This window comes from Macaca mulatta, chromosome 6 (assembly GCF_049350105.2).
Source record: "Macaca mulatta isolate MMU2019108-1 chromosome 6, T2T-MMU8v2.0, whole genome shotgun sequence".
Lineage (NCBI taxonomy): Eukaryota > Metazoa > Chordata > Mammalia > Primates > Cercopithecidae > Macaca > Macaca mulatta.
The window spans coordinates 143286987-143313363 of NC_133411.1; the positions used below are offsets into that span (position 1 = coordinate 143286987).

The 26377-nt window shown below is 43.1% G+C and overlaps 2 protein-coding genes across 3 annotated transcripts in view; one reads left to right on the forward strand and one right to left on the reverse strand.

Annotated features, from left to right (window-relative positions):
• The window catches only part of CDKL3 (cyclin dependent kinase like 3), a 75922-nt gene extending 71055 nt beyond the window's left edge, over positions 1 to 4867 (reverse strand). Inside the window, 1 exon segment of the mRNA XM_078005208.1 lies at positions 4763 to 4867. The gene's annotated coding sequence lies outside the window, so the exon portion shown is untranslated.
• Positions 4541 to 26141, forward strand: UBE2B (ubiquitin conjugating enzyme E2 B). 2 transcript variants are annotated; one of them, NM_001194433.3, is given in 6 exon segments: positions 4541 to 5006; positions 7138 to 7218; positions 9452 to 9477; positions 13067 to 13156; positions 21566 to 21654; positions 23841 to 26141. In NM_001194433.3, coding segments are annotated over 6 exon segments (459 nt in total). In that variant the 5' UTR covers positions 4541 to 4962; the 3' UTR covers positions 23970 to 26141.
• The last annotated feature ends 236 nt before the right edge of the window (positions 26142 to 26377 follow it).

Here is a 26377-nt window from a genome sequence, read left to right on the forward strand (position 1 = left end):
CATTTTCAAGCTGGGCTTTTACTACTTTATAGAAATAAAGAAAGAAAATGGAAAATGTTAAACGTTTATACTTTTATTTATTCAAACTAGATAATGTATATGCACAATAAACTCATAGTTTAAAATATAGAGACATTAAAAAAAAAAAAAAGGAATCTTTTCCACTGAGCCTTTTTGTCTTTGGGAACCAAAGACTGCTTGAGTAAAGTGTCCTTCTGAGGCTCCAACTCTCACCAGAACTTACGGGTACTCCTGCTGTTTCGGTCATGCCCATCAACACTGAGATTACTTCACTATAAGTCACCATCATCAAGCATGGAGTCCCCACACTTCCTGTCATGTTCCTGTCAAATAATAGGTTCCCGCACTACTGCAGTCGCCCGCTTATCAGGCCCAAGGTCCTAAAAAAAGCCTGATCCCGCCCGCAACTCAAACCAGACGTCTTAGGATGCCGGACCGGCGTCACGCCCCACGTCCCGCTGTCGACTTTATCCAAAGAGCCGCCGCCTCAGCCCATTCTGTGGTCCCGCTGGCCTGGCTCTGCGTAGTTCCAGTGGGGCTACGGAACTCTGATACTACTTCGTTGCTTAGCCCCGCAAAGATCAGGCCACTCGCTACCATGGAAACGCCAGCAGAGTTGCTGCGTTCTAGCCCTCGTGCGCAAGACCGGAACATGGGCAGGGTCCTGACCCGGAAGGGGAAGTGAGAAGAAACGGAAACCTGCTCTGGGTAGGCAGAGGGTGGAAGAGTGCTGCGCTTGGGAATGGGGGCGGGGAGTACAGGTCGCTGTCACAGCTGAGCCTCCTCACAACGTTGCTTTTGAATGGGGATAGGGAGGGTCTGCCTTTTTTTGTTGTTTGCTTTTTTGAGAGAATTGTGCAGTGGCGCCGATCTCGGCTCACTGCAACCTCCTTCTCCCGGGTTCAAGTGACTTTCCTGCCTCATCCTCCCGAGAAGCTGGGATTACAGGCGTGCGCCACCACGCCCGGCTTTGTATATTTAGTAGAGACCGGGTTTCTACTATGTTGGCCAGGCTGGTCTCGAATTCCTGACCTCAGGTGATCCGCCTGCCTCAGGCTTCCAAAGTGCTGGGATTACACGCTTAAGCCACCGCGCCCGGTCAAGATGGTTCTTAAAAACTTTTCTTGAACACCTGCCATACGCCTTTAAATTTTTTCCAACTGCTGTTTTTTAAAGGAAAAAAACTCCCTCACCACGTGTCAAACTCTAGGGAAGCAAGTAATTCGAAGGGTTCCACCATATACGAAATGATGTACAAGAGCGCAGAAATAAAGAGGCCAGTGTTTAACTGCTTAAGTAGACATAGAGTTCAGCTGGAGTGACAGTCCCTAATGAATAACCACCGTATCACTAGAGCAAGTGCCTAGGGAGTGCTTTCTTTATTGAATAGGGCTTTCTTTGCTTTTTTTCTATAAAATGAGTTAAATGTAAAAAGCGAAATCTCGCCATGCTTCCACTAAATAAGAGAAAAGGCAATACTTAATAAATTCTAGTCCGGTGGGTACCGCCCCAGCATGCATATTTAAATCACACTTGGAGAGCTTTTAGAAAGCAACTCCCAACTCCCACATCCACACCCCCGCCCCAACACCAGAGAGCCTGACTTAATTGAGATAGGGTAAATAAATTAGTATGTTTGAAGCTTCTCAAGTTTTCTATGCTGCTACGGTTTATATTGAGAGAAAGGAGAAGTGGTCATCGTTTTCACTGATCACCTAAAATATTCAGAATTGTCTTATTTGAAAGTTATTCAGCAGGATGCGGTGGCTCACGCCTGTAATTGAACACTGTGGGAGGCCGAGGCGGGCGGATCACGAGGTCAAGAGATGGAGACCATCCTGGCTAACACGGTGAAACCCTGTCTCTACTAAAAAATACAAAAAATTAGCCGGGCGCGGTTGTGGGCGCCAGTAGTCCCAGCTACTCAGGAGACTGAGGCAGGAGAATGGTGTGAATCCGGGAGGCGGAGCTTGCAGTGAGCCGAGATCGCCCCACTGCACTCCAGCCTGGGTGACAGTGAGACTCCGTCTCAAAAAAAAAAAAAAAAAAAAGAGAATGTTATTCAACCACAATATAAAACACCTTCTATAAATAAGAATGTCATAGTAAATCTTATAGTGGGTTCAAACTTCGTGTAAGCATATTATTTGCTGTGGGCAAAATATTTGCAAGGAGGCTGCGCACAGTGGCTCACACCTGTAATCCGAGGGAAGCCAAGGTGGGCAAATCACTTGAGCCCAGGAGTTCCAGACCAGCCTGAGCAACAGGGCAAAACCCCGTCTCTACAAAAAATTAGCCGGGTGTGGTGGTGCACACCTGTGCTCCTTGGGCAACTGAAGGAGAATTGCTTGAGCCTGGAAGGTCAAGGCTGCAGTGAGCCCTCTTCACACCACTGCACTCCAGCCTGGGTGACAGAGCAAGACTCTGTCTCAAAAAATAAAAAAACATTGCCCAGGACAAAGATGAACCAAACTCAGTCCCTGCCCTCAATGAACTCATAATCCAGAGCTACAGAATTGATAACAGCATACAATTAATAGCTTTAAAATTATTCCTTCTACAAGTAGGTTATGGCAGGCCTGGTTAACCAGAACAGCCAGTGATTCTTGCTAATACACAGCTGTAAGACTTTATGATGCACATGCACTGAATTAGTTAAAAGTGTTAATTCATTTTGGAAAATTTAAACTGTTTCCGAAACAATTATAAATCCCTGTAGTCACGGAATTCCTAAATTCCATTGCCTCCAGTTCCCATCTTTAGGACTTTGTTGGTGCGTCAGGAGGACTCAGCACTTTTGTATCCATTCTTCAGCTCAACAAGGAAAGGGAGGTAGGAGAAGGACCTCAGCATTGCCCTAATCTTGCCCATAGTTCCATGGAACCAGAAAGGGTTAACTTTTCCCACTTTCCTTGTACCTCCCTTTTTTCAAACCCTGAATTCTGTCTCTGCTTTCAGTGACTGCCTAGACTGATAAATTATAAGGGTTTTTTGGTTGTTGCAGGGTTTGAGACAGGGTCTCAGTGGCATGATGATGGCTTACTGCAGCTCAAACGATTCTTCTGCCTCAGCCTCCTGAGTTGCTGGGGCTACTCGTGTGCACAGAGACAGGATCTCCTATGTTGCCCAGGCTGGTCTTCAACTCCTGGCCTCCCAAAGTGTTAGGATTACAGGCATGAGCTAATGCCCCAGCTCATGAGGGATATTTTTAAGATATAGTTTCTATTTACCATTTTTCTCCATGTAACCCTGCCTGTGTGTCTTCCTCCTTTGCTATTGGAAGGGTTAGGACTGCAATGGCAGAAAAGCAAAAACATTAAGAATATTCAGCTTTTAACTTAGAAAACACATTGTGAATGTCTAACAGGACCTATCAAGAGTTAGGCCTGGCTAACTTGATCACTAAGGCAGTCACTGGAAGCTGAGAGAATTCAGGGTTTGAAGAAAGAGGTACAAGGAAAGTCGGAAAAGTTAACTCTGCTTCCATAGAACTAGGGGCAAGGTTGAGGCAATGCTAAGGTCCTCATTCCACCCTCCCTTTACCTGTTGAACCGAACAATTCCCCAAATGGATACAAAAGTACTCAGAGTCCTTAGTATAACAAAGTCCTGAAAGTAGGAATTAGCAGCAATACAGGGAAAGACAGTAACTACAAAAAATATTCAAGGTCTGTGGGAGGTCAACACCTCTGAACCCCCTGGTGGTGGGGGGGCACTTCTCGCCCATTTGCACCTTTCTTGCTAGTGTAAAAAACCTGAAGTTGTCTCAGGCTGGATAGATAACCCTCACTCAGGTCTGCTGGAGCTCTCCCCCACATATGAATCATATTTGTAGGTTTCTTTGACAACCAACCACTCATTGATATGCTTGGAAGACTGCACCCCCACATTCTTAAAAATACAATGGTACTCCCCCCCATAGGCAAGTCCCCGGACTCTGACACATATCTTCAATTGAAAGCAGACCCAGAAAGGAAAAACTGCATAATACACCATCCTTTAATGTTTGCCCAGAATTTCCAATACTAGAAACCCCACTGCAAAGCAGAAAGACTATTTGGTAGCTTCAAGGAACCATTTCAGGAGATTGTTGTGTGGCCCTCAGTATTCAATGCTGCCTTAGAAGATCTTGCGATCCTCTCTCTTCTTGCCCCAAGTACCAGAGTTCATAAGCCACTGAACCAACCAGAGGGGAGTTATTTTTGGTCCCGGTTTAAAGAAAACAAAACAAGCTGTTGATCCTCCCACGACCTCTTGGGTAATGTCTCTATACCTGTGATAAACCGAAAACAACTAATAAAGGTGTATCCAGCCCTCACCCTCTTAGACCCGCTTCACAGACCTGGCCGAAACTCACATCCAGGCGAGGCTCTCACGTGACCCGTTCTAAACGCGTCACAGGGACACGTGGTTCTAGATACTTCTCCCCCTCCCCCTCAGGGGTGGATTGTTGACAAGGCCGCGGGCAGTCACGTGATCTTACATCATCCCACCTCCTTTCCCTGAAATCCCTGGCCCGGATACGTCCTTCTTTCTCCACCCCGCCGAGCCTAAACTAGAGACGGGGAGGCAGACAGGATAGTGTGTCGGTTTCGTGGTCTCTGAATCCACAACCTCTAGTCTGAACACAGAGAACACAAATTTGTCGATCACTTCAGGAAGCCCAGGAAGAACCACGCCCCGCTGAAGGGCTCAGGGAACGCGCGCTCCCCCGTCCCGCCCCCTCCTCCCCCAGCACTCACTCTGTGGTAGCGGCGGAGGGCGGAGGGATCCGGAGGCGGCGGAGGGAGACGTCATTGCAGGGTTGTTTGTCAGTCTTGGCGGCGGCGGCGGCGGCGGCGGCGGCAGCGGCGATCCACAGTGATTCGGCCGCCGCGCCGGGGGGTGGGGGGGCTGCGCGGGACTCTTTTCTTTCAGACTGACCGCGGGGCAGCTGCGGAGCATGTCGACCCCGGCCCGAAGGAGGCTTATGCGGGATTTCAAGCGGTAAGGGCCTTCAGCTTCGCATAGATGACGGCCTCTCAAAGCTGCGGGGCTGCAGGGCGTGGATCCCGGACACCTTCCCCTTGTGACCCTCAGAGGGTCGGCTGTGGGCCCAGGGGGACTGGCGGAAGCCGGGTCCTACCTCGGCCCCTACTCTCCTTATCCTTGCCGCTCGCTCTGGCGCCCGAAGAAATTTCGATACTGCTTCCCCTCCCCCCAAAAAGTAAAACGATGTCGATCGACTGGTCTAGGGTTCCCCGCTGCCCATTTCGGCCAGCTGCCCGGGGTCTCGTCCAGGGGATCAGACGGGGATCAGACATCATCCTCCCGCCCCTGCACCCTGCGGAGACCCTTTCTTGTCCCCTCAAAGTGAGCTCCCGCGGGAGCTTGTTCTTCTCCGGCAGCACCAGTCAGCTTTGTTTCAAGGCCCCTCAGTCTTCTCCGAGGAGCCGGGTTGGGGTGAACCTCCCCAGCCCCCCACCCCCGCCAGTCCTTTCCATTTCTGCCGTGAGGGTGGGGTCCAGTGCGTGAGGCTCGGAGGTTAACCCATCCCCCGAAACCCGACTCTGTCCCCGCCCGCCTGAAAAGACCTTGGGAACTGACTTAGAGATCTGGGACCTTAGAGCTGGCCACCCCGGCTGCCAGTGCCTTCTGGAACTCAGATCTGGCTGGTGAAGAAAGCCCTATCTATAGCCTCCCGAGTCTGGAAAAATGCCTTCCCTTAGACTGGCGCTAATTTGATACTCCCTGGGCCTTCTTTGGTAAATAAAATAGGGTTTTGTTAGGAGGTATTGGGGTTGTGAGGAAGAAAATGATTATTCCGTTAGTTTACCTTTTATTGGATACTTAGAGACGTAGAAAAAACAAAATAACGTAGAAAAAACAAAATAAGTGAGAAAACATTTTGATATTCTGCACATTTTTCTTAAAATTTTTTCTGGGGACACCTACCCTAATTGAACAAAATAGCATAAAAACATAGATTTGTCGCTCAGGAAGTCACCTCTCAGCTATTATAAAGCCTATGTGAGGCATTTGGATTTGGCCAACTTATTTAATTCATTCGTAGCTTCTCTTAGCCATTTAAAGGTAGGCGTCAAGCAGTGCAGTTCTTCTAAGGCTTCTGTTTGTGGTGGCCTAATTTGCTTGAGATTGACTAAAAACCTTTTTTTTTATGTGGACTAGTTGCAAATTATGATGCCCCATGAAAACAACTCCATATGTATTTGTGAGTGTGTATAATGTAGCATTTTTAAATTGAGGTTACAGTCTCTGAAAGGAGATGCCCTTTTTGGTGCAAAAGTCATTTTTCTAAAGCTTGAAATCAGTGTATCTGATTAGCACTCATGACTAAAATTCAGATAGTAAACTAGTTCATGTCATTGTCGCCCTGGCTCCTTACTGTAATGCTCTGCTTAATTCTGAGTTGAATACATGGCACCTTTTGTAGTTTTCCAGAGATCTATAGGTTACAAGAATTTGACTATGACGAATGTGGGAAAGCCTTGTATTGAGTCTCCTGATTTGAGAGGTAGATTTGATGTTAGTGCAGAGCCTTTAAAATAGGGACTGGCGGAAAACCTACTGATTACTTTTTAAAGCCATTGCTGTTTGAAGCAAAAGGGATAGAGTAAATCTGCTGCCTAATACTAGTTTCCTAGTTAAATTTAATGTGTTTTCAGTCATTTCGTGTTTACACTGAGGTTTGCTTTTTTTTTTTTTTCTTGTAGCCATTTTGCAGAAGTAGCCGTGGTTAGGATACACAGTCTTTGCATGTTTAGAGCAGCAAAATCAATGGTTCTGTAAAAATATTACTTGCTTTTGAGGTTTTAAACTTTTTTTGGTATAAGAGGACAGTCTATATACATCAATTCTTGAAGAGATACTCTTGATAATATTGAAAGAGGGATGATTCTCAAGCCCTTCGGATTTTTAGGTAATTTGGAGAGGTATTTAATAAGTATATATACCTGGTTAATATATCTAAGTCATATGGTTCATTTTAGTTCACAATAACAAGGAAATGGAGTTAGTCTGTGTCTCAAAATAGATGGTGTAGTGTCTGTAGGTGTTTATGTGGCCTCCTTAGTGGCCTTAATGTTCAACTTTTTAAATTACAACGCTGGATTTCTAGGTTACAAGAGGACCCACCTGTGGGTGTCAGTGGCGCACCATCTGAAAACAACATCATGCAGTGGAATGCAGTTATATTTGGGTGAGTTGAAAGGTTTAACAAATAATAGGTGTGTGCTGAATCTTTAAGAAAAGTGAACATATAACAACTGTCTAGGAAAAGAAACTGAGGTAGAATGAGAGATCTTAAGGACTAAAACTGCAAGATAAATTAGAAAAAAATTTTTTTCAATTAGAGTTTTGGCCCAGCACAGTAGCTCAACGCCTGGGAGGATCGCTGGAGCCCAGGAGTTCATCACCAGCCTGGGCGATATAGTGAGACAGTGAGACTCTGTCCCCTCTCCACCAAAAAAAGAGTTTTGGCCCAGTCTGGGCAACATAGTGAGAGACCTTGTCTCTACAAAAAGTATAAAACTAACTGGGCATGGTGGTGCCCAGCTACTTGGAAGGCCGAGGCAGGAGGATCACTTGAGCCCAGAAGTTTGAGGCTGCAGTGTGCCACTGCACTCCAGCCTGGGCAGCCAGCTATCCAAAGAAAAAAAAAAAAAAGGGAAAAAGTTTCAGCAGTTATACAAAGTTTATTTGCTCTTTGATGTTATTACATATGGTTTTATAATCACTTGGGGTTTTACTTTTAAGATACTACTCAAAACTAAATGGAATGGAATAATAAGGAGAAACAATACATTACTTTGTATAAAACATATCATGCAAATGCTCTCATTCTGTTGGAGCTGTTAAAAGGTTTGGAACCAAAAATATTAAGAACTTCCACTGCTGCAAGAATTTAAGTGAAAATGATTCACAGCCCAGTGTAAAATAACAGAATGCAGCCATTTGAGAAGCAGCTGTAAATTTTACCTACTATATATATTGCATATATGCTTTTTAATTTAAAATTTCCTTATGCTTTTTTTTGTTTTTTCTAGACTTGATCTATTTTTTTCTTTCATTCCTTTGATACTAGAGTTTTGCATTAAAAAGTAAAAGGAATAGGTTGATAAACAGAATTCTGACACTACAGAATCAGCTACAAGAGTCTACATTTAAAGACTAGTGGAAAATGAGTGAAGTTCATCCTCATAAAGTACTTCTGAATCTGAGTTGAATACATGGCACCTTCAGGATATTATCCTGCTGCTTTGAGATCCTGAATATGCCTTGCAAGTAATAATTAAGCTTTATGCTGCTGCTTAGGAAAGATGAAATTGGGATGTGGGGGCAAGGATCTGAGCAAACAAATCTGGCTCTTTGGTGACATCAACTATGCTTAGCCTATTTGAACAAAAGTTGTGGCTCCATTGGAAAGCAGGACACTTGGGTTTAGCATCATAACTAGAGTATTGCTTTACTTCTTATTGCTGTAAAATGAAAAGATGACTTTCCCTCTTAAGAATATACATGTGGGCCAGGTGCAGTGGCTCATGCCTGTAATCCCAGCACTTTGGGAAGCTGCGACGGGTGGATCACCTGAGGTCAGGAGTTCAAAACCAGCCTGGCCAAGATGGTGAAACCCCATCTCTACTAAAAATACAAAAATTAGCTGGGCGTCTGTAATCCCACCTACTCGGGAGGTTGAGGCAGGAGAATTGCTTGAACCTAGGAGAAGGAGGTTGCAGTGAGCCAAGAATGTGCCATTGCACTCCAGCCTGGGGGACAAGAGCAAAATTCCATCTCAAAAAAAAAAAAAAAAAAGAATATACATATGTACAAAATGACTGGTCAGCATTAATGAAAGTTTTTAGGCCGGGCGCGGTGGCTCAAGCCTGTAATCCCAGCACTTTGGGAGGCCGAGACGGGCGGATCATGAGGTCAGGAGATCGAGACCATCCTGGCTAACCCAGTGAAACCCCGTCTCTACTAAAAAAGTACAAAAAACTAGCCGGGCGAGGTGGCGGGCGCCTGTAGTCCCAGCTACTCAGGAGGCTGAGGCAGGAGAATGGCGTAAACCCGGGAGGCAGAGCTTGCAGTGAGCTGAGATCCGGCCACTGCACTCCAGCCTGGGCGACAGAGCGAGACTCCGTCTCAAAAAAAAAAAAAAAAAAGTTTTTTTGTGCTAAAATTATGGGCAAGTTTTTTTGTTTGGTTTTGTAAAACCACCCTAAAAAGAAAGCTTAGAATGAAAGTTATACTTTATGCCTGGGTCTATGAAAATTCAGGGCTAAAGTGTTATTAAACTCTATCTTAAAACTCCACAAATCATCAGAATGAGTCCCTCTTTTTCTGTTGGAGTAAATTTATCCTTTCCCATTCTTGAAAATCAAGAAAAAGCAGAATGAGAAACTTCTTTTAATCAGAAATCTTCTTGTTTTCAGACCAGAAGGGACACCTTTTGAAGATGGTAAGTCATACTCATTATGTTTTCTATAGTGTTATGAGGTTACTTTTTGGTAGAAAATTGTAACACCAACATATCTACTTGAAGCCATTTTCTGTGGTTAATAGGCCAAGTTAAAAGTAAAGCTATGGAAAATTTATACTTTATAAGGGACTTTTTCCCACAGCAGCTTGGTCACCTCCATTCGTAACCGGTATTAAAGGTTACTTTAATATTTTTGTGTAGAACTGTAAGCCAAGTTGGCAATGTTTATGTTGAGAATAGTTTAAATTTAGGTGGCCTTAATAAAGATATCTCTGAGGTGAACACCAGAAGAGTAAATCATGCTTTTTTACTTTGTTATCTTTGATATTTGACAGGGTGTTGAGCTGAACTTTTTCATAAACATACATAGCTGCCAGTAGTTTCAAGTACTACCAGCATTTAACACCCATAAGTAGTTACCATTTTGCATAATCTTTGGCATCTCAAGTTGCGTATTTTCATCGGGGCGAGGAAAATGGGAAACAAGTTCTAATAACGTATTTATAATTGAGCTTATCAAATTGATTTTAACCAGGTACTTAGAGTTTTCCTAATTATAGTATTGGATTTTAAGAAATTATTAAACAGCTTTGTTATTAACAAAATGACTTCAGAATTAATCCATCAAAAATATCCGAGAATATTGATAATTCTCTGTTTGTAAGGACGTAATCTCAATGTCCAGTAGGAGAAATGGTTAAGCAAATTATGATGTATCTGGATTCTGGAATATGTACCTGTTAAAGAATAAGGCAGATTTGGACATACTGTCTTAAGAGGACAAAAAAAACTGCAGGATAATGTTTGTTGTAGCATCACATTTTTAGTAAATACATACATGCATGTGTGTCTATGTTAAAGGGTTATATATCAAACTGTTATCAGTGATTATCTGCAGGTGGGGGTAAGGAGTTGAAGGAGGTACAAAAGATGCCAGTTGGCCAGGGCAGTTGCTCATACCTGTATAGCCAGCGCTTTGGTAGGCTTAGGCAGGTGGATCATGGATCACTTGAGCCCAGGAGTTTGAGACCAGCCTGGGGGAGCCCGTCTTCACAAAAAATTAGCCAGGCATGGTGGTACATGCCTTTAGTCCTAGCTACTTGGGAGGATCACTGGAGCCCGAGAGGTCAAGGCTGCAGTGAGCCCTGATGGAGCCACTGTGCTCCAGCCTGGGTGACAGAGTGAGACCCTGTCTTAAATTACCAATTTTTCTTAATTTCTTAAAGACATTTTTATTAGTATTAGGAAGCTCTGGACCCTTGAGTATCTTTTTTTTTTTTTTTTTTTTTTTTTGTCTCGCCCTCTCACCCAGGCTGGAGTGCAGTGGTGCAGTCTTGGCTCTCTGAAACCTCCGCCTCCCAGGTTCAAGTGATTCTCGTGCCTCAGCCTTCCAAGTAGCTGGGATTACAGACATGCGCTACCATGCCCGGCTGATTTTTGTATTTTTAGCAGAGACAGGGTTTCACCATGTTGGCCAGGCTGGGGCCTTAAACTACTGACGTCAGGTGATCTGCCCGCCTTGGTCACCCAAAGTGCTGGGATTACAGGCATGAGCCATGCCCAGCCAAGTATCTGTCTTTTTAATATTCTGTATGATAGGAAGTAAGATGTATGAACAAAGCACTTCTGCATGTCATAGTATGATAGTTGTCTGGAAGAAAAGCACTTCTGCAGTTGTTGAAGTTGCAATTTGAACTACTTTTTTCATGGAACATTTTTACTTGAAAATACAGACAAGCTATGGTTATTCAGGTTTGAATATATGGCAGACATATTCTCAGAAGTGATGTAATAAGCTTGGTGTGGTGGCAGGCATCTGTGATCCCAGCTACTCGGGAGACTGAGGCAGGAGAATTGCTTGAACCTGGGAGACAGAGGTTGCAGTGCGCCGAGATCGCACCATCGCACCCCAGCCTGGACAACAGAGCAAGACTCCATCTCAAAAAAAATAAAAATAAAAAGTGGGGGGAGATCTAAGTGGGTTGTTAGGTTAAGGATAACGACTGAAGATATTTGTTGCTGTTGATAAAATGACAGCTTCCTGATACTTACTTTTTCATGTTAGTGGGTAGTGTTACCTGTTGTGATTTTTTTGATAGTATATAATGGAATATGGCAACATTTGGAAGATCGGTAAAGTTGAGTCACCCAATATTTTGCAGATGTCCCAGGAGTAATAATACAAAACCATGAATGGGTAAAACGTATGTGAAATGAACAGATTTTAATGTAACTGAGTACAAAAAGTTGACTAATAATTTCAGATTCTATATTGCAGCAAACCTTTAAAAGAACTACCATTTGTTCTTTGGTATAATATCAAAACAGAATAGCTACAGTTACCTGAAAAAGCTATTAAAATACTACTTTTTTTGCCGGGCGCGGTGGCTCATGCCTGTAACCCCAGCGCTTTGGGAGGCCAAGGTGGGCGGATCACCTGAGGTCAGGAGTTCAAGACCAGCCTGGCCAACATGGTGAAACCTCGTCTCTACTAAAAATACAAAAATGAACCAGGCGGGATGGCGTGTGCCTGTAATCCCAGCTACTCCAGAGGCTGAGGCAGGAGAAATGCTTGAACCTGGAAGGCGGATAGATTGAGTGCAGAAGCAGATAAGCGAATCCAGCAGTCTTCTGTTAAACCAATCATTAAAGAGACAGTTGCAAATATGTAAAACAATGCTTACACTTACCACCAACTTGGGGAGAAATATAATTTTAATTTATATTATGTGTAATGGGTTTGCAGTTTAACCTACCTTTTTTTTTTTTTTTTTGGAGACAGTCTTGCCTTGCTCATGTCACCCGGACTGGAGTGCAGTGGTGCAATCTCTGCTCACTGCAACCTCTGCCTCCCAGGTTCACGCGATTCTCTTGCCTCAGTCTCCTGAGTAGCTGAGATTACAGGCACCCCCACACCTAGCTCATTTTTGTACTTTTAGTAGAGACGGGGTTTCACCATGTTGGCCAGGCTAGTCTCCAACTCCTGACCTCAGGTGATCCGCCCACCGCTTAGCCACCCAAAGTGCTGGGATTACAGGCATGAGCCACCGCACCCGGCTACAGTTGTTTTTAATGAAGATTTTCTGAGTTAAACTTTTTTTTTTTTTTTTGAGATAGAGTCTTGCTTTGTCGCCCATGCCAGAGCATAGCGGCATGATCTGGGCTTACTGCAACCTCCACCTCCTGGGAGCGTCCTTTGCCATGTAGTAGTCAGCCCCTCTCAAAATCCTTTGACCACCCCTCATTCTAAGCAATAATAAACTATTTGTAGTTCTTCAAATATGCATTTTAAATCTTGGTAGCTAGGGCCTAGTTGCCTTCCAAAAATATGACAGTTAACACTCCCACCAATAGCAACATGAATGTGCTTGTTCCCCAACTGCTTGCCAATGCTGCGTGCTATCATTCTAACATAAATAGAGTATATTTAGTATGTTTTGTGTGCCGAACCAAAGTTGACATACCAACTTTTATGTGGTTGTACAAAAACCAGTGTGCAGTTGAGAATTGATGAAGAGATTAAAAAGTCATGCTTGTCTTTACTGTAATTATTTTATTTTCTCTCTAGGTACTTTTAAACTAGTAATAGAATTTTCTGAAGAATATCCAAATAAACCACCAACTGTTAGGTTTTTATCCAAAATGTTTCATCCAAATGGTAAGTAGCATTTTATAGATTTGGCAGATGATAGTGGGGAAAAGAGTTGTTTCCCTCCTTTTAGCTCTTTCACCTTACACTTCACTGTTAGGACTCACTTGCAGGTGTTGCTTCCATGTCCATGTTAGCCATGTATTTTGTTGCGGATTTTTTTTTTTTTTTTTTTGAGACGGAGTCTGGCTCTGTTGCCCAGGCTGGAGTGCAGTGGCGCAATCTCGGCTCACTGCAAGCTCCGCTTCCCAGGTTCACGCCATTCTCCTGCCTCAGCCTTCCGAGTAGCTGGGACTACAGGCGCCCGCCACCACGCTTGGCTTATTTTTTGTATTTTTAGTAGAGACAGGGTTTCACCGTGTTAGCCAGGATGGTCTCGATCTCCTGACCTCGTGATCCGCCCACCTTGGCCTCCCAAAGTGCTGGGTTTGTTGTGGATTTTTGGTTTGTTTCTTGTTTCTTCAGAGACAAGGTTATACTCTGTCACCCCTTCTGGAGTGCAGTGGTGCAATCACAGTTCACTGTTACCTCAAACTCCTGGGTTCAAGTAATTCTCCTGCCTCAGACTCCTAAGTAGCTAGGATGACAGGCACGGACCACCATGCCCAGCTAATTTTTTTTGTTTTCTTTTTCTTCTTTGTAGACACAAAGTCTCTGCGTGTTACCCAGGCTGGTCCTTGAACCCCTAGCCTCAAGCAGTCCTCCCACTTTGACCTCCCAAAGCACTGTGATTACAGGAATGGGCCACCTTTTCCAGCCTTTAGCTATGTTTCTGTAGCTAGAATCTTATGAAGCTTCCAAATTTGAGGTCAAGTTGTTTTAATAACCCCTGAATTAAAAGTAATATGTGGTCGGGCATGGTAGCTCATACCTGTAATCTCAGCACTTTGGGAGGCCAAGTTGGGCGGATCACCTGAGGTCAGGAGTTTGAGACCAGCCTGGCCAACATGGTGAAGCCCCATCACTACTAAAAATACAAAAATTAGCCAGGCATGATGGTGGGCACCTGTAATCTCAGCTACTCAGGAGGCTGAGACAGGAAAATCGCTCGAACCTGGGAGGCGGAGGTTGTAGTGAGTCGAGATCACAACACTGCACTTCAGCCTGGGTGACAAAGCAAGACTCTGTCTCCAAAAACACAAAGGTAATGTGTTAAGCCAGGCACAGTGGTGCACACCTGTAGTCCCAGCTACTCCGAAGGCTAAGGCAGGAGGGTGGCTTGAGGCCAGCCTAGGTAACATAGCAAGATCCTGTCTCTACTAAACTAAATAGATAAAAGTATTATCTATCTATTTGTGGAATTGTGAAAAATAACAAGAAAAATGTGTTGGCTGAAATTAAGCTTTCCAAAAATACAATTTTGGCCAGGCACAGTGGTTCATACCTATAATCCCAGCACTTTGGAAGGCCAAGGTGGGAAGGTTGCTTGAGCCCAGGAGTTAGAGACCAGCCTAGGCAACATAGTGAGGTCCCATCCCTATAAAAAATTTAAAAAGTAGCAGGGCACGGTGGTGCACACCTATAGCGTCAGCTACTTATGGAGGCTGAAGTGAGAGGATCACTTGAGCCCAGGAGGTCAAGGCTGCAAGTGAGCCATGACTGTCCTACTGCACTCTAGCCTGGGCAACAGAGCAAGATCCTATCTCAAAAGTACAATTTTGCATATACAAAATTGGAGTCAGTGACCATGCACAGTGGTTCATGCCTATTAATTCCAGCACTTTGGAAGGCTGAGGCAGGTGGATTGCTTGAGCACAGGAGTTCGAGACCAGCTTAGGCAACATGATGAAACCCTGTCTCTACAAAAAATACAAAAATTAACTGGGCACAGTGGTGCATACCTGTCTTCCGAGCTACTAGGGAGGCTGAGGTGGGAGAATTGCTGGAGCCTGGGAGGTTGAGGCTGTAGTGAGCCATGATTGCACCACTGCACTCCACCCTGGGTGATAAAGCAAGACCCTGTCTCAAAAAAAAAAAAGAAAAGAAAATTGGGATCATTTATGTATAAAATGAGGTGGTGGTTTGTTTGTTTTAATATACTGTGAACATTTTCCCTTATTAAATATTCTGGGCCAAGCACAGTGGCTCACGCCTGTAATCCCAGCACTTTGGGAGGGAAAGGCGGGCGGATCATGAGGTCAAGCGATCAAGACCATCCTGGCCAACATGGTGAAACCTCATCTCTACCAAAAATACAAAAATTAGCTGGGCATGGTGGCGCGTGCCTGTAGTCCCAGCTACTCTGGAGGCTGAGGCAGGAGAATTGCTTGAACCAGGGAAGCAGAGGTTTCAGTGAGCTGAGATCATACCACTGCATTCCAGCCTGGCAACAGAGCAAGACTTCATCTCAAAAAAATAAGTATTCTGATACATCATTTTTAATGGCAAAATGTTCTGTTACATAGATTTATTGTATTTTTAACCAGTGTCCAATTGTTGATAGTTTTCTTTTTTTTTTTTTTTTGAGACAGAGTCTTGCTCTGTCGCCCAGGCTGGAGTGCAGTGGCCGGATCTCGGCTCACTGCAAGTCCGCCTCCCGGGTTTACGCTATTCTCCTGCCTTAGCTTCCCGAGTAGCTGGGACTACAGGCGCCCGCGACCTTGCCCGGCTAGTTTTTTGTATTTTTTTAGTAGAGACGGGGTTTCACCATGTTAGCCAGGATGGTCTGGATCTCCTGACCTCGTGATCCGCCCGTCTCGGCCTCCCAAAGTGCTGGGATTACAGGCTTGAGCCACTGCGCCCGGCCGATAGTTTTTAATTGTTCATAATTTTAAATAGCACTTTGAACATTCTTAAAAATAAATCTTAAAAAAAATTTTTTTTTTTTTTTTTGAGAAAAAGACTCGCTCTGTCACACAGGCTGGAGTACAGTGGTGTGACCTTGACTCACTGCAACCATTACCTCCTGGGTTCAAGCGATCTTTAGCCTCAGCCTCCTGAGTAGCTGGGACTGCAGACGTGTGCCACCATACCCAGCTAATTTTTTTTTTTTTTTTTTTTTTTTGAGACAGAGTCTTGCTCTGTTGGCCAGGCTGGAGTGCAGTGGCAGGATCTCAGCTCACTGCAAGCTCTGCTTCCCAGGTTCAAGTGATTCTTCTGCCTCAGCCTCCCAAGTGGCTTTATACCCAGCTAATTTTTATGTTTTTAGTAGAGATGGGGTTTCACCATGTTGGTCAGGCTGATCTTGAACTCCTGACCTCAGGTGATCCGCCTGCCTTGGCCTCCCAAGTGTTGGGATCACAGGTGTGAGCTGCTGTGCCTGGCCTGAAAGTAAATCTTTCCAGATACTAATTATTTTTTGACTAAGTTTTTTGTTTGTTTTTTTAATTGCTGCATAACAAATAGACTAAGTTTTTTAAATGTGGGGATTACTGGGTCAGAGGCTTGTGTGTTTTTAAAGCTTTAATATCATTTTCCATTTTTTTCCTTCAGTGGAATTGTTTTCATTTTCTTTTTTTTTTTTTTTTTTTTTTTTTTTGAGATGGAGTCTCGCTCTGTCGCCCAGGCTGGAGTGCAGTGGCGCGATCTTGGCTCACTGCAAGCTCCGCCTCCCGGGTTCACGCCATTCTCCTGCCTCAGCCTCCCGAGTAGCTGGGACTACAGGCGCCCACAACCGCACCCGGCTAATTTTTTGTATTTTTAGTAGAGACGGGGTTTCACCGTGGTCTCGATCTTCTGACCTTGTGATCCGCCCGCCTCGGCCTCCCAAAGTGCTGGGATTACAGGCGTGAGCCACCGCGCCCGGCCTTCATTTTCACTTGGTAGAGTAGTTTGTTACTACTCTTCATTAAATGATGGCTAATTACTTTGTAATACATTTGGTCTTCCTTGACATCTTGCTGTTTACATCTATTACGTTTATATTTCTGGATTATTAATTACCACGTGAAAGACTTCTCCAAATTCTTGAAGCTCCTCTTCAGTTTTACAGCCTTTGCTCATTTAAATGTGGTGTTCCCCATCAGCCAACTCACTTTCAAGAAGAACATTTTCAGAGGTCCTCTTGGTCATGTCTCTAGTGCTGCAGAATACATTATAGAGCTCCCTACCCAGAGGACGGATGTGTTTTGTTTGTGTCTGGAATCAAGATGACTTTTCAGTAATAGATACTACTTTTGGCGCTTCATTGCTATGAAGTTGCTTTTTCCTTCTAGTTGCCTTTTTTGCTTTTTTTTTTGGTCTAAGACAGGTTTAATTTTATTTTCTGTTTCTCTTTTTGGGGAAGTTCCCAAGTCATTTACCATTTATTCCACTGTAGCTTTATCTTACTTAGACTTGTTATTGAGTCAAACCAAACCAGTTATGGTAAGAGGGTCTTTAAATCAAGGTGGGAAAGATGGTAGAATGAGTAAGGGGTATAAATGTAGGATTATCAACTTAAGCAAATTTTTAAGAAAACACAGTGTATTTGGTTTTCACATCTCTTCATATTTATAGCATGGTTTCCCTTTTTTTCTGTTACGAGTCCATTTTTATAATTTAACTTTTTGGTTTACTTTTTAAAAAACATTTATTGAAATATAATTTACACACCAAGCTGTTCACCCACTTAAATTGTACAGCTCAAATGGTTTTTAGCATAGTCACAACCATTACCATGACCACTTTAAAAACAACAAAAGCCCCATAACTATTATCTTAGCAGTCAACTGTGTTTGTCCTAATCCTCTCTGCTTCAGTCCTAGGTAACCCCTAATCTGTTTTCCCTCTAGATTTGACTATTCTGGACATTTCATATAAATGGAATCTTACAACATGTGGTCCTTTGTGACTAACTTCTGTCACCCAGCATGAAGTTTTCAAGGCTCATCTGTGTTGTGACATAATAGTATTTGTGATTCATTTTTTATTGCTGAATAATATTCCATTGTATGGATATTCTGTATTTTGTTCATTCATCAGTTGATAAGATGTTTTGAGTTCTGGTTTACTTTTGGATTCTCAGAAATAGTTACTCAGAACTTTAAAATTGTTTTATACTTTTATGGGTTTTACACAGTTGCCAATTTTTGCTTTAGGCGGCTAAGTTTGATGTTTTTGTGGGATGGACAGTAAGTTGGCTTTGAAGCTGATAGATCTAGGCTAAGGCCAATGATTGGGAGTACTGAGCACATGGATGGTGACTGAGGCCACAGGAGTGAATAATACAGCCCAGTGTGTGTATAAAGGGTAAGAAGGAAAAGGGCCTATGATAGAGTCTGGAAGAATCACAGTGTTTAAGTGTGATTTGCTCCCCACTCCCTGTTATGGTTTGCTCCATGAAGTGGTATCTGTAACATTTAAATGCATTTACCCTTTGTTTTACATAGCAGTTCACTTCTAGAAATTTTTTCTACAGATAGTCTCACACTTGGGCAAATATTTATATTCATTGCTTGTATTTTCACAGAATCAGTCTAAAAGGGGAAGAACCCTCCCATATGTTAGGACTTTTGATACCTGTCACTTGATTTTTTTTTTTTAATGAAAGGAATATGTATACTCATTGCACAAATAAATCATAAACACAAGGAAGGATAAAGAAAATAAGATAGGCCAGTCACGGTGGCTCACGCCTGTAATCCTAGCACTTTGGGAGGCTGAGGCAGGTGGATCACGTGATCAGGGGTTCGAGACCAGCCTGGCCAGCATAGTGAAACCCTGTCTGTACTAAAAATATAAAAAATTATCCGGGCATGGTGACGTGTGCCTGTAATCCCAGCTACTTGGGAGGCTGAGGCAGGAGAATTGCTTGAACCCAGGAGGCGGAGGTTGCAGTGAGCCGAGATTGCGCCACAGAACTCCAGCCTGGATGACAGAGCGAGACTCCATCTCGAAAAAAAAAAAGGATCATCCGCTGGGCGCAGTGGCTCATGCCTGTAATCCCAGCACTTTCGGAGACTGAGGCAGGCCGATCACCTGAGGTCAGGAATTTGAGACTAGCCTGGCCAACATGGTGAAACCCCATCTCTACTAAAAATACAAAAATTAGCTGGGTGTGGTTGTATGTGCCTGTGACCCTAGCTACTTGGGAGGTTGAGGCAGGAGAATTGCTTGAACCCAGGAGGTAGAGGTTGCAGTGAGCTGAGTTCTCACCACTGCACTCCAGCCTGGACAACAGACCGAGAATCCATCTTAAAAAAAAAAAAGGCCGGGCACGGTGGCTCATGCCAGCACTTTGGGAGGCTGAGGCGGGTGGATCACCTGAGGTCAGGAGTTCGAGACCAGCCTGGCCAACATGGTGAAACCACGTTTCTACTAAAAATGCAAAAATTAGCTGGGCGTGGTGGCGGGCATCTGCAGTCCCAGCTGCGTGGGAGGGGCAGGAGAATCCCTTGAACCTGGGAGGCAGAGGTTGCAGTGAGTCGAGACTGCACCATTATACTCCATCCTGGGCAACAAGAGCAAAACTATGTCTCAAAAAAAAAAAAAGGACAAGAAAATAAGATCATCCATAACCCTACTATTACAAATATCCACTACTTACATTTTGACATTCAGTCTTACGAATGTTTTTGTGACTACATATACTTTAAATGAATTTATATAAAATTTTTTAATCAAAATAGGGAATTATAAATAAAAACATTTTTAAGGTAATATTCTGTGGATATCTTACTCTATAAAACAGTAGATATGTATCATTGCTGGTGATTGTGTTGCTATTGTTTATATGAATGTATCAGTCATTGTTTATTTAGCCAGTTCCCTCTTTTATGGACCACAAGGTAGTTTTCAGTTTTTCACTTTTTTTTTTTTTTTTTTGAGATAAGAGTCTTGCTCTGTCACCCAGGCTGGAGTTCAGTGGCACAATCTCGGCTCACTGCAACCTCTGCCTCCTGGGTTCAAGCAGTTCTCCTGCCTCAGCCTCCTGAGTAGCTGGGACTATAGGCGTACGCTACCGTGCCTGGCTAATTTTTGTATTTTTAGTAGAGACGGAGTTTCACCATGCTGGCCAGGCTGGTCTCGAACTCGTGACCTCATGATCCACCCGCCTCGGCCTCCCAAAGTGCTGGGATTACAGGCGTGAGCCAGTGCACCTGGTCTTCTACTCTTATAAGTAGTATTATAGTGAACAACCTGTAAGTCAATTTTCGTGCATATCCACGTTTATTTCCTTAATTTCTAAGAGTGTAATTGCTATGTCAAAAAGAAGCAGTTTTTTAAAAGCTTTAAGAATATTTAGAAATACGGAATTTAAATAGATTGCTAAATCATGTGTGTTGAAGAAATTTAACTCAAAGCCTCCTGATCATAACATGCTGTGAAAGAACATGAAAATGAATCTTAGTTCATTTTCTGCTACAACAGAATAGCAGGAACTGATAATTTGTCAACAATAGTAGTTTGTTTGGCTCATGGTTCTGGAGACTGGGAAGTCCAAGAGCATGGCACCAACACCTAAGCAAGGTCCTTGGTGCTGTGACATCCCATGGTGGAAGGCAGAATGACAAGTGAGCACACAAGACATGAGAAATAGTGCCAGACTCATCCTTTTATCTGGAGTCCACTCCTGCCATCAGCTCTCATGACCTAAGCACTTCTTAAAGGTCCCACTTCTCAAGTGTTACAGTGGCAATTAAATTTCTTTTTTTTTTTTTCTTTACTTAATTTTTTTTATTTTTATTTTTTTGAGACGGAGTTTTACCCTGTCATCTAGGCTGGAGTGCAGTGGTGTGATCTCGGCTCATTGCAACCTCTGCCTCCTGAATTCAAGCGATTCTCCTGCCTCAGCCTCCCAAGTAGCTGGGATTACAGGCATGCGCCACCACGCCTGGCTAATTTTTATATTTTTAGTAGAGACGGGGTTTCACTATGTTGGCCAGGTTGGTCTCAAACTCCTGACCTCAGGTGATCCACCCGCCTCAGCCTCCCAAAGTGCTGGGATTACCAGCATAAGCTACCGCGCCCAGCCTCCAGCAATTACATTTCAACATGAGTTTTGGAGAGAACATTCAAACTATAGCAGGTGCAGAATAAGAGACTTTAGTTTTGGCCGGGCGCGGTGGCTCACGCCTGTAATCCCAGCACTTTGGGAGGCCGAGGCGGGCGGATCACAAGGTCAGGAGATCGAGACCACGGTGAAACCCCGTCTCTACTAAAAATACAAAAAATTAGCCGGGCGCGGTTGTGGGCGCCTGTAGTCCCAGCTACTCGGGAGGCTGAGGCAGGAGAATGGCGTGAACCCGGGAGGCGGAGCTTGCAGTGAGCCGAGATCGCGCCACTGCACTCCAGCCTGGGCGACAAAGCGAGACTCCGTCTCAAAAAAAAAAACAAAAGAGACTTTAGTTTTAAGACAGGTTTTCCTTTGATACAGAAGAATTTAGTTATTACCTAATATTTAATCTAAGCCAAGCATTCTGTTTGTGGTAAAGATTTCTCTTAACTGTTAGATATGACAAAGTGAATGTGTAACCAATTTTAGTGTTGTCTTTGCAGTGTATGCTGATGGTAGCATATGTTTAGATATCCTTCAGAATCGATGGAGTCCAACATACGATGTATCTTCTATCTTAACATCAATTCAGGTAAGTATGTGTTAAGATGTATTATAGTTTGTCAGTATTCTGTAGGATACAGTCAGCTCCTTTAGGAGCACTGTAACCTGCTTAGCACACAGGTAACCAATGGCAGAGCTTGGGCAAGAATCCATGCTTTTCAGCTAACTTCTCTTTCAGTAATGCCTACATGGGATCCAGTCTGCAGTCCCTTTCCTGATTGTGTAAGTTACATGTTCTTACAGGTCAAACCTAATTTGTGTCCATGAAGCATAGCCAACGGTTGTGGAAAAGAAAAAAATGGCTTGGAAAAACCATAGGAACCTAAAGAAACTGCCAAGCGCAGATAAGCATTGAATGTGTTACCCCATCCAAGAAATTCTGTTTTAAAAAAAAGGAAAATTGGCCGGGCGCGGTGGCTCAAGCCTGTAATCCCAGCACGTTGGGAGGCCGAGACGGGCGGATCACGAGGTCAGGAGATCGAGACCATCCTGGCTGACACGGTGAAACCCCATCTCTACTAAAAAATACAAAAAACTAGCCGGGCGAGGTGGCGGGCGCCTGTAGTCCCAGCTACTCAGGAGGCTGAGGCAGGAGAATGGCGTGAACCCGGGAGGCAGAGCTTGCAGTGAGCCAAGATCTGGCCACTGCACTCCAGCCTGGGCGGCAGAGCGAGACTCCGTCTCAAAAAAATAAATAAATAAATAAATAAATAAATAAATAAATAAATAAATAAATAAAATAAAATAAAGGAAAATTAATGTAACCATTTGCCGAAGCAGTCTGGCAGAATATTTCAGAATAGATCTTTGAATGAAAATTTAGGAGGGGTGGAGTGAGGGGTGTTTTGGTTTTGTGGATTTGAGAGGAGCAGAAATAATATGTTGGTTTGTGATGTTCTTTTTAAAGTTTTTTCTGTCACACTTCTTTAATTCTGGCCTTTTTTTTTTTTTTTTTTTTTTTTTGAGACAGAGTCTTGCTGTGTTGCCCAGGCTGGAGTGCAATGGCTCAATCTTGGCTCACTGCAACCTCTGCCTCCCAGGTTCAAGTGATTCTCCTGCCTCAGCCTCCTGAGTAGCTGGGACTACAGGCATATGCCACCACGCCCAACTAAGTTTTTTGTATTTTTAGTAGAGATGGCGTTTCACAGTGTTAGCCAGGATGGTCTCTATCCAACCTCATGATCCGCCCACGTCGGCCTCCCAAAGTGTTGGGATTACAGGCATGAGCTACTGTGCCAGGCCAATTCTGGTCATCTTACAAGCATTGTTTTTCAACCTTCCTATCTCATTCTCTTCCTGCTAAATATATATGTTTTGTTGATTAAAGGAGATAAGACTTATCCCCCAACTTTTACTGTCAGACATTTGCAAAGTAACTGCAGTAGTAGAGTTTAACCTTGGAAAATGTTGGATACTGACAGATTTATTGATACTATAGCTTAACCAAATTAAGCTGTTCATTTCCTTGGTTTAATGAGAAAATCTCAATATGCTTAAGAATATTCTTTTCTGATTTCTTTGAAATTATAGGTGTTTTTTTCTTTTTTTCTTTTTTTGAGACGGAATTTCACCCTTGTTGCCCAGGCTGGAGTGCAATGGCGCAGTCTCGGCTCACCGCTATCTCTGTCTCCCAGGTTCAAGCAATTCTCCTGCCTCAGCCTCCTGAGTAGCTGGGATTACAGGCATACACCACCACACCTGGCTAATTTTGTATTTTTAGAAATTATGGGGTTTTCTTCATGTTGGCCAGGCTGGTCTCGAACTCCCTACCTCAGGTGATCTGCCCGCCTCGGCCTCCTATAGTGCTGGGATTACAGGCATGAGCCACCACACCTGACCTCTTTTTCGTTTTAAATAGAAACAGAGTTTCCCTATGTTGCCCAGGCTGATCTTGAACTGCTGGGCTCAAGGGATCCTCCTGCCTCGGCCTCCCAAAGTGTTAGGATAACAGGCGCAAGCCACTGTACCCAGCCGAAACTGTAGGTCTTAAGGCAATTGAGAACATTATTTCAGAAGCTTAAGTTCCTTAGCAGCAGGAAACCTCATAGTATTTATCAAATCATTTCTAAAATATTTAGACCCAAAATTATATGACATGTTAATCTCTGAAGTAATTTGTTGTTTTGTATAACTTCTCTGTAATATATTCCATATCTGACCCGTTAGTATAAAGAATAACTAAGCAAATCTGTTTTTTCTTTTCTTTCCTCCTAGTCTCTGCTGGATGAACCGAATCCTAACAGTCCAGCCAATAGCCAGGCAGCACAGCTTTATCAGGAAAACAAACGAGAATATGAGAAAAGAGTTTCGGCCATTGTTGAACAAAGCTGGAATGATTCATAATAGACAACTGGTCTGTTAATCTTTTTCATCATTGTTGTGTATAATTTACCTCTCAGTAGAAAGGCTAACAAATTTTAAGTGCCACAGGTTTTAAGGATTCTGCAGAAAAAAAAGAAAAAAGTCCTTCAGTTTAGAACCTACAAAAGCTTGTGTATCTTGATTAATGTACTTTTTATTGCATGGTGTGAACTAAGTTATTGCTGCATAAATTTGTAATATATCCTGTTTGTATTTTTTTCCAAGTGTATAATGTTGGTGTGGAGTTTTCATGACAGAATATACACATTTTGTAAATCTGTACTTTTTTCAAATATTGAATGCCTTATTTTTGAATTCTTTAGATTTTTAAATTGGAGAAAAGCACTTAAAGTTTTTTATATATGAATATTACATGTAAAGCTGTTAAAATACATAACTTCAGTGCAAGAGACTTTGTCACTTATTTCCTTATGTGTGTAGGAGGGGTTAATAAGTCTCTAGCTCTCCATCTATTGATAGTTTCATTTACAATTTCAAAAGAACATTCTTACATTTTATCAAGGAAGTCTTCAAATTTGATTCTAAATAGCAATTATAATCTCCAACTTTATTTTGAATGTACCTATATTAGTTTCAATTGAGTAATTCTAGACATAACTGGTTTGGTTCTGTCCAACTCTGTATTTAGGCCATTTGTTACAGTTTCTTCATGCATTACTTACTGTTAAAACTGTACCTTTGGGCCAGGCGCGGTGGCTCAAGCCTGTAATCCCAGCACTTTGGGAGGCCGAGACGGGCGGATCACAAGGTCAGGAGATCGAGACCATCCTGGCTAACATGGTGAAACCCCGTCTCTACTAAAAAAAATACAAAAAACTAGCCGGGCGAGGTGGCGGACGCCTGTAGTCCCAGCTACTCGGGAGGCTGAGGCAGGAGAATGGCGTGAACCCGGGAGGTGGAGCTTGCAGTGAGCTGAGATCCGGCCACTGCACTCCAGCTTGGGTGACAGAGCGAGACTCCGTCTCAAAAAAAAAAAAAAAAAAAAAAAACTGTACCTTTTGCGGTTTCACAGTTAGCACTTCTGCCACGAGCAGAGAACTAATGCGACTTGTTTTGCTGTTTGGTAGCACTTTAAAAATTTTTTGATTAATGAAGAAAGTAAAACCATAAACATTTGCCAAAAATTCATGCCCCAGTATTAGCAATGAATTGATTGCATTGGTTTGAGAAAGGCACATCTTGGAGGGAAATCTTGGTGTAACTTAAATATTTGAAAATTACCTTTAATGCAATGCATATCTGTTTATTCTGGGAAATGTTTTAATGCCAGGGCCTGCTGAGTTGCTTCTTCTTGTGGAGATTTTTTTTTTTAATCTCCTGAGTTGTATAAAAGTTGTACTGCATCTTAGTTTACTGGATAAATTTAAAACACAGTATTGTAGAAAGCTAATACAAAACTATCCTATGCCTTCAAATAGTATAGAAAATGGAAAATATACAAGTAAATTCTGTTGAACCACCTGTGTAGTCTCTCTAGTAGATAAAACAGCTATTTCAGTAACCCCAAGAGTTTCTTGTCATATCCATAAGATTGGGTTACAGTATGGCAATATCTACAGCTTCTATTCATTATGCAATGTTTAACATTGATTGGATAAATGATTATGGGCTGGGCCAGGTGGCTCCCACTTGTAATCCCAGCACTTTGGGAGACAAAGACAGGAGGATCACTTGAGGCCAGGACTTCGAGACCAGCCAGGGCAACATAATAAGACTTTGTCTCTACTTTAAATTTTTATAAAATCAATTGGGCATAGTGGCGCTTGCCTGTAGTCACAGCTACTTAGGAGGCTGAGGTGGCAGAATAGCTTGTGCCTAGGAGGTTGAGGCTGCAGTGAGCTATGATTATGCCATTGCACTCCAGCCTGGGTGACAGAGCAATACCCTGTCTTTAAAAATAAAAGCTATTACTTGGCAAATTCTGGGGTAAGTGTATGATCTTAGGGAACTTTGATACCAATGGGAATTCACTCACTGGAATCGTGGCTCCCAAAAAGATGCTTTAATTGTGTGGTGCTTTTATAATTTAGCTCCAAAACAAATTATAGACATTCACTCCAGTAACTCCTAGATTAAATATACAGTAGCCATGAGGGTCTGCCCTCTTATTTCATTAAATGCTATCTGGTTACTACTTCAACATCGATTTTTATTCTTGACCTGTTTTTGCCTTTCCCAGTTTAAAACAGGAACATTTCAAGTATTGGTAGATTATTATAAAGAAGTTACTTTGCAGGGAGGTCAGTGAGTTCTAACCAACAAAATTCAACACATGCATAAAACTCATAGCGTCCACATTCCTTTTCGAGAAAATCCTTAAGAAGGTTCAATCTATACGCCTTTTTCAATCCTCACTTTTTTCTGCAGCC

Coding starts and splice junctions, on each gene's coding strand:
- UBE2B (XM_078004205.1), top strand. CDS start 4,963: ATGTCGACCCCGGCCCGAAGGAGGCTTATGCGGGATTTCAAGCG. Junction 5,007..7,137: donor CTTATGCGGGATTTCAAGCG/GTAAGGGCCTTC, acceptor CTGGATTTCTAG/GTTACAAGAGGACCCACCTG. Junction 21,655..23,840: donor CTATCTTAACATCAATTCAG/GTAAGTATGTGT, acceptor CTTTCCTCCTAG/TCTCTGCTGGATGAACCGAA.